General features: G+C 45.2%; 2 protein-coding genes across 2 annotated transcripts in view; both read right to left on the bottom strand.

Moving 5' to 3' along the window:
* Window positions 1-559, bottom strand: part of T265_04199 (hypothetical protein) — a gene marked incomplete at both ends in the record, with an annotated part of 5,923 nt that extends 5,364 nt beyond the window's left edge. Inside the window, 2 exons of the mRNA XM_009168881.1 lie at window positions 103-398; window positions 493-559. Coding sequence (XP_009167145.1) covers window positions 103-398; window positions 493-559 — 363 coding nt within the window. The remainder of the gene's footprint in view (window positions 1-102; window positions 399-492) is intronic.
* Window positions 560-5,997: 5,438 nt separating this feature from the next.
* On the bottom strand, window positions 5,998-7,336 carry T265_04198 (hypothetical protein; the record flags this gene model as incomplete). Its single annotated transcript, XM_009168880.1, has 4 exons — window positions 5,998-6,129; window positions 6,163-6,426; window positions 6,464-6,706; window positions 6,743-7,336. 4 exons carry the CDS (start codon window positions 7,334-7,336, stop codon window positions 5,998-6,000), a joined length of 1,233 nt encoding a protein of 410 aa, XP_009167144.1.
* Window positions 7,337-8,602: the final 1,266 nt, after the last annotated feature.

Genomic DNA, 8,602 nt, shown 5'->3' with positions numbered 1-8,602 from the left:
AATTCATGGTTGTACGTGGGCTGGGATACTGTCAGGGCGCCAACACCTAGACAGGAGGACGATTAGGGTCCTCAACCAAAGTCTTTGGCTCAAAAGCCTAACCGAAAGGCAGCGGTGTTTGGCGGGAAATGCAAACGAAGGGAGAAGCGGCTTCAGATGATCACGTGGTGGGAATCCACAAATATGTTCCAAGGAAAGCGGTAGTGAGTTATTTATATGCGCCGTCGGGAAGTTGCGACGATGTGACCACTTTGGGTTCGTATCCAGCAAGCAGTTGGAGGACACCTGTCGCCAGACGACTTGGGCTACTTCGGAAGTTAGTACTGCATGAAAACAGCCTGCGGTCAGCACATAGATGGAGCAACCGTCCGCTATTTCCAATACGTACCGAGCCCAATCTGTCTACCACCTAATTGAGTCTCATATGCGCTAAGCCCAACCATTTGTGCACTCAGATCTTCGGCAACCACGACATTTGAGCTTTTAGCTCACGGCAACAGGGTGTCGTAAAACTTGTCTCAGCGTCAGAGCTCCAGTCATCTGGGTTGTAAGCAGACATGACAAACAAACAGCTGGCTAGTTCCCACTTATGTGATTCCGTCACAGATGCTACCAGACAAGTCGCACAGAGGCAACTATTGACGGGTATCCGGCCAAGCAAGGATCCTGCCGCCCAGGACGATACCAATCCCTGCTATTCCGCCGAAGCAGCCTCTGGATCACCAAAGTTGAGCATCCCGAAGCGAGTAAAGAGTGAGGGGGCCCTGTGCTTGCATCTTGAATCATTTCTTCGGGATACACAGCACACATCAATGCCAACCAGGTCCCGTGTGAGAGCAAGAGCAGCTTGTGCATACATTAGGGGCAGTTAGATGGACTGGGCGTCGAGGCTTGAAGAGTAATTTTGAGATGCCTGAGGATATCTACGCCGGATGGCGCGCAGATATTGCTTGCGAAACCGTCGCAGGACGAAAGGAGTCATAAGTCCTAAATGCTGGATCTACACGAACGGAGTCATTGATCGGGTGGGGAGGGCAGGAAAAAGTATGTGAAAGAGAGTGAAGGGAGGAGTGAGCAATAGCCTGTTTTCGCTTACTTGCCTTACTGTATGCATCAAGTAGGGCGACCCGGCTGACACCACGCTACAGCCGATGTGGTCGTTCCTCCTGATCAGAAAGCTACTTTTGATTCTATCAATCGTCATAAACTTTGGAAGTGTCTGGCGATCAAAGGTGTTACTTTCAAATTCACATCCCTTATGAGGGCACTGTATACGAACTCGTGTGTGGGTGTGAGGATATGGAAAGCTTTTGCCTGATTTCACCATGTCCAGTGGTGTCAGACAAGGCCGCCCTCTCACCTTTTCTCTTCAACTTTGCTACTAATGTGCTGCTTGAAATCTCTCTACCTGCCTCTGAAACCCCGGAAGTCGAAATGCTACCTGAACGTTCGCTCAGACACCGAGAGTGCGGACGATACTGTTCTTCTCGGGTCAGATCCTTCAAAAGTGCAAACTCTTTTATATAATATGAATAACTCTACGGCACGGTTTGGCATGCGCTTCACACCTGCAAAGTGTACATTGCGGTGCAAATTGCTGCTACAAAATAAATTGGTTTACCTGGACAGTTGTATAAGTTCCGGTAGACTAGTTGGAAATGAGATTACTTCTCGAATCCGGAGGCTAGAGCAGTTTTTGCCAACCTGACACCCAGGGCGTCCACGTGACGTGCTTTTGTCAAGGGCAGAGTTTACACTGCGGCGGTATGGTCCATAATACTTTATGGATCAGAGGCATGGCCTCTACGTTCAGAGAACATGCGAACATGGCAATCGGTGTCTCCGAAGAACTAGTCGGGTGTGGTGGGAACATTGGATTAGTAGTGCTTAGGTTCGCCAGATGATTTAAAGAAGAAGGAACTCTCCCGCGATGGATGAATTACTCACGCTACGCTGGTTAGAACACTTACTCTGCATGCCAGGAGACCGTCTGCCTCACACTTCTTTTCGTCCAGCCTTGTGTTGAGTGGAAGCGACCATGAGGTGGTCAGTGTATGACCTGGCAAGGAAGTATGGAAAAACTAACCAGTAAACTTATTCGGGTCAGCAACTGACGCCTCCACTGATGGTGACCCCGGGTCCCATCTCACCAATGGTGACACCGGCAGAAATGGTCCACTCGCGGTCAGTGGCACTCATTTATCAAAGCTATCGCCTTCAACGCGTACGTATCCAATTCCTGAACTAACTAAACATGCCACCACCTCCAAGGCTTAGCAGTGTCTCCCGCGAACAGCGTGATTTTCGATCAGCGGTATACGTGGCGCTACACATTCGCTTGACATAATATAGAGATATGACCAATACATCCTGTCAGGTCGGAAACTTGGCTTCCGCTCTCCAACGTGCCTCAGGTAAGATAGGCATTGAAACATAGGGAATCAAGCAAACATGCTACGACAGACATAGTACTTACACCCCTCGGTTTGAAAACGAGTACAAAATTATTCGTCCCAATTCCCTAGAACGCATTCTTGTCACAAATACGTACGAACTACCTAATCAAAGGGAAGCACCAAGATCTCTGAACAAAGTTCGGGGAGGAGGGTGGCGTGGCTCTTGTCATCCAACGGCGCTTGGAGAAAGGCATACCAGTACCTCAGTTACTTGGGGATCGAAATTCAAAGAATGCTGCTTGAATGAAATGAATAGGCATAATAGTAAAGAGTCAACTGAACTGTTGTCGAAAGTATTCCGCCAAGCGATGAAGAAGCTGGCCTTTAGCATTCATTCACGCAACAAATATGGCGGAACGGTGGATGTGGCATAAATCTACTATTGTCTGTACATTACATGTTTGTATGTGGGCTGAGATAGTGCGAGAACACCCAAAATTATATAGAACGATCATGGTCTACAGTCTTCGGCACATAAACCTGGCAGCGGTGGTCGACCTAAGACTGCTCGGGTGGACCAAATAATAAACTGCCACACTTAGTCCGAACGCCAAAACCTGGACTGTTTGTCATACCTCTATCTACTGACTAACCTGTGGATGGATGGACATTCTGCAGTACAGCTCAATGGGCTGTCGAGGTACGCAAACCGTCGCATAAAAATAAGGTCCAAATTCTGGCCACCGACTAGGGGGGCTCAGTAGACTCGACCTAGGAGGAATTGAACATAGGGTACCGTCAGGGTGATAAACCTCACACCTTTTTGCACGCTCTGTAAGCACTGTAATCTTTGACGTGATGCACTGGTATTTGAACGGGAAACCTACCGTTGCCATCTGATGGAAGTTCTTGTTTCTGCCTGTGACGAATGTTCGCAACGACGACAGCAAAAGCGGTGCGCACAGCCCATGAATGAAAAAATGAGCTTACCGAACCGAAAAAAAGTATGAAGATAGATAAAACTGATAGCACGATTGTACCCCGTGTTGCATAAAAGCCAAAGTGCAGCAGCGACGCGTCAGGTAACCAATAGCAGCACGCAGATACTATACGGAATAAACCAGTAATTGCCTAACAGTGCAACTAACCACTAACCAAAAGGTCACCATGCTCTCCTTTAAATACAAATCGCTCATGGAGGAGGAAAGCGTTCCTCCAAATGCCAGTGAATGTTGCGGTGCTCATCTATGACGTATGGTGTAATACTTTACGTGAAATTTTCGCTTAGAAAAGGCAAGATGGTTACCATGAGGACAGGCTCCATACCTTCCACCACAAAACTTGAGAACTCATTCCACAAGGTTCATGAAAGTAATTTTGTACAAAAAACAAAAGTGATCACTACGTTTCAGGATCCACCATTCATTACAGTTCTAATTTAGTGAAGAATTCATTGCATTAAACGCTTCATCATCGAAAGCACATAATTGTCCAAACACTAATGCTTCACTGCGTCAACAGTTTGGCGCTTGGTTGGAAATGTGAGACACCTCCAGTTTGTGCTGGAGCTATGGAAATCTCTTCGCCAGACACTGAGTATTCGCCTGAACTAGGTGAATACAGAGGTCGCGACATACGGAGAACTTCCTTGAGTGCAACAGCTGGAAAGAGAAGTCGGTCGTAGAAATCGTATTGAAATTAGGGTGACATAAGGGATTACAATAAAATACGTCCAATTAAGTTTACGTGAGATTATCAAATCTCGTCCATCTGTGGTAACTAAAATTGGATGCAAAAGAAGCTAGTCGTGACAAATACGCACACATATGAAATTATTCGTCCCAATTCCCTAGAACGCATTCTTGTCACAAATACGTACGAACTACCTAATCAAAGGGAAGCACCAAGATCTCTGAACAAAGTTCGGGGAGGAGGGTGGCTCTTGTCCAGCCATCCAACGGCGCTTGGAGAAAGGCATACCAGTACCTCAGTTACTTGGGGATCGAAATTCAAAGAATGCTGCTTGAATGAAAGACATAGGCATAATAGTAAAGAGTCAACTGAACTGTTGTCGAAAGTATTCCGCCAAGCGATGAAGAAGCTGGCCTTTAGCATTCATTCACGCAACAAATATGGCGGAACGGTGGATGTGGCATAAATCTACTATTGTCTGTACATTACATGTTTGTATGTGGGCTGAGATAGTGCGAGAACACCCAAAATTATATAGAACGATCATGGTCTACAGTCTTCGGCACATAAACCTGGCAGCGGTGGTCGACCTAAGACTGCTCGGGTGGACCAAATAATAAACTGCCACACTTAGTCCGAACGCCAAAACCTGGACTGTTTGTCATACCTCTATCTACTGACTAACCTGTGGATGGATGGACATTCTGCAGTACAGCTCAATGGGCTGTCGAGGTACGCAAACCGTCGCATAAAAATAAGGTCCAAATTCTGGCCACCGACTAGGGGGGCTCAGTAGACTCGACCTAGGAGGAATTGAACATAGGGTACCGTCAGGGTGATAAACCTCACACCTTTTTGCACGCTCTGTAAGCACTGTAATCTTTGACGTGATGCACTGGTATTTGAACGGGAAACCTACCGTTGCCATCTGATGGAAGTTCTTGTTTCTGCCTGTGACGAATGTTCGCAACGACGACAGCAAAAGCGGTGCGCACAGCCCATGAATGAAAAAATGAGCTTACCGAACCGAAAAAAAGTATGAAGATAGATAAAACTGATAGCACGATTGTACCCCGTGTTGCATAAAAGCCAAAGTGCAGCAGCGACGCGTCAGGTAACCAATAGCAGCACGCAGATACTATACGGAATAAACCAGTAATTGCCTAACAGTGCAACTAACCACTAACCAAAAGGTCACCATGCTCTCCTTTAAATACAAATCGCTCATGGAGGAGGAAAGCGTTCCTCCAAATGCCAGTGAATGTTGCGGTGCTCATCTATGACGTATGGTGTAATACTTTACGTGAAATTTTCGCTTAGAAAAGGCAAGATGGTTACCATGAGGACAGGCTCCATACCTTCCACCACAAAACTTGAGAACTCATTCCACAAGGTTCATGAAAGTAATTTTGTACAAAAAACAAAAGTGATCACTACGTAGAGGCAGTCGTTTCAGGATCCACCATTCATTACAGTTCTAATTTAGTGAAGAATTCATTGCATTAAACGCTTCATCATCGAAAGCACATAATTGTCCAAACACTAATGCTTCACTGCGTCAACAGTTTGGCGCTTGGTTGGAAATGTGAGACACCTCCAGTTTGTGCTGGAGCTATGGAAATCTCTTCGCCAGACACTGAGTATTCGCCTGAACTAGGTGAATACAGAGGTCGCGACATACGGAGAACTTCCTTGAGTGCAACAGCTGGAAAGAGAAGTCGGTCGTAGAAATCGTATTGAAATTAGGGTGACATAAGGGATTACAATAAAATACGTCCAATTAAGTTTACGTGAGATTATCAAATCTCGTCCATCTGTGGTAACTAAAATTGGATGCAAAAGAAGCTAGTCGTGACAAATACGCACACATATGACAACAAATCATTCCGGAGGATAAATGGCTCGCCAATCATGCAGTATTTAATTCCCCATCGCTGTCGAATTTCAAATCCGCTAAGGTCTCCATCAAACAGGAACGAAGTTGTGGAAGCGTTGCTACGCGACCGTAGAAATCATCCAAACGGTATTTTTCAAAAATAGCCTACCAATGAATTAGAAGAAAATCCGTACTTACCCTGTATTTGGAAGGAGAATTTTGTCGGTACGCTGCTCTTGCAAGTATTTTTAGGGGCTCTCGTACTTCGTCAACGGTATATCCGCTAAGATAGGACATGGCATCACACCAGGCGTCCTCCAGGTTTGATGTCTGGAAACACAGTGCACGAGAAAGACACAGTGCAACAACTGCGCGCATGTTGCCGTTTAAATGTGCAAGGTCGTACTCTTGTATTGTGAGCTCTAAGAGGTATTTGGCGAGATTGTGCATCGTACGGTCGGCCTTAAAGGAAAGTTAGAAAAAACGAAAAACCACTTACATCTACGGCCCTAGACAACCTGCGGAGATAAACTAGAGGGATTGGAATGGACAGATAAAAATCAATCGACTGAAGAATCGTCTGCTCGCAGTTTCTGATGTCACTTTTATTGAACGCATTATGGGTCACCGCCGTGAAATCACTTATGTCTGGAGGGTACATCTCCTCAAACTTGGCGGCAATGAAGAGTGATGCGATTCCAATCAGCTGGAAACAGTCCTTAGTCAACTCCTTACTATGCTTCTACAAAATTCAATAATTATTATGTGTCGCATATACCATGAGGTAACGGTCGAGGATAGCAATGCACAAATACAGAGTTTCTGGTTGCAATTTGTAACTGTGATGTATTTGGACGAGCCAATTAATAAGAATATAACGCATCCGAGGATTCACCTCCCCATCAGCGCTAATAAAATCCCGATGCATCGGCTGAACGGCAAGTTCCCGGTTTTGTAGGTAATTGAATATAGCCTCGGCATAGGGATAGACGGTTGCCGAATCACCAAAATCCTCATTCTCGTAATCCAGATACTTTTTTCCACTTTCTTGCACAAGGAAACGACTCCGTATGGCGTGACGGCCACTACGGAACGTCTTGAGTTCAGATTGCACAGGCGATTGTGGTGGGATAATGCCTTTGGGGGCGCCCTCATCAATGCTCATATCACATGATTTTTGGGGTTCTTCGACAGTTAAAAAGCGAGAAGACTTACTAGAAACACCAACTGGACCCTTTTTCGCATTCGCGTTGGTTCCTGCTTCTTTGTTATGCACTCCAAAACCCTTATTTTTTATGTCGCCCAGTGCTGATCTAGAACGCGTCACAATCCCATTCTTCTGCAGACCAACATTTTCTTTAGCTGAGATCATGTTGTTTTCATTTCCCTAGCTAATATGTAATGTATTTATTCAACTTACGAAGGCGCCGAATCGGGTTCGAGTTCCACGAGTGAGCATTCTGTTAAGGCGAGAATAACAGCAGCTGATCGATCAAGGGTCGTAAAGTGCGCGCTTGCAACGAAATTGCGTCGCGCAGTGCGAATAAACGCGGATACCAGTTTCACCATCATCAAGCTTATGCAGTAAAGTTGTAGCTTTTTACCAGTCCATATTGAGCATCTGAAAGCTCTGATCCAATGGGTGTTGTTTTGAATGGCATCCAAGCTGTCATATGACCAGTCGATAGCCGCGTCGGTATGAATTTCGAGTGAGGAGTAGATATACTGTAACAGGAACTGATGGATGGGTTTAACTACTCCTATGTACTTCTCACTGCTTCATTTCGTGGTTTTTTCATGCGATTCATTCTTATTCCCGTTTGTTCTTTAGGGAAACACGCGGTGGATGAATAAAAGTGTCTCTTTAATACGGCCGTATTTTGACCGAAAATATGAAGTTAAGAAATTCAACGAAGCCTTGGAGAAGTGAGAGTTCTAGTTCCTAATTTATTGAAAAGACCGAGAAACTCCCACTAGGTTAATCACGCGTGAAGACAAGGTAATGTTGAATAGTGGTTTTAATACCCCTCTGATGTTGGTTTCGAAGGGCTGTCCACATCAAGGTAGCCGGATGAGTCTGCACCCCATTTAATGATGGTTCAATGACACTGTTTAAACTGGTCTTATGCGTATTTCATTTCTTAATTGTCTCTTATACCATCCTAGGTCATCCAGCAATGAACCAACTGCCGAAGAGATTCCTGTTGAGATATAGTGGTTTTCATGGTCTTCAAAGAGGCAGTAACCGATTCACGAAACAAAAGTTATCATTGTCGCACAACGAACATAAAGGTCAGTGGCGCAATTCTTCGTTGTTTCATCGTTCTTCTGTAATATTCCCACAAGTTAGGAGGTAAGCCCATATCATTTTTTTGTTATTATCATAGGTATTGCTACTACCTTGTGTCGCAGCGTCGATAAAGTCTAGTGTAGTGTAGTCAAACAAGTTAGGTTTTCAGACATGTTGTGTTGATAAATGATGATAGATAACACTTGCCGAAGCGCAGGCCTTCCAGTCCGATCTTGCCTGAGACACAAGGGCAAACTTACAGTACCCTATGATAGCTAGTTCACGATAATCAAGTTACTGAAGCTTTGTATTCCCGTTCGTCTCCCAAACGATAGCCAACCGAGTAAC

The sequence above is a fragment of the Opisthorchis viverrini genome (genome assembly GCF_000715545.1).
Source record: "Opisthorchis viverrini unplaced genomic scaffold opera_v5_66, whole genome shotgun sequence".
In the NCBI taxonomy this organism is placed as follows: Eukaryota; Metazoa; Platyhelminthes; class Trematoda; order Opisthorchiida; family Opisthorchiidae; genus Opisthorchis; species Opisthorchis viverrini.
This window is presented reverse-complemented; position numbering and strand designations above follow the sequence as displayed.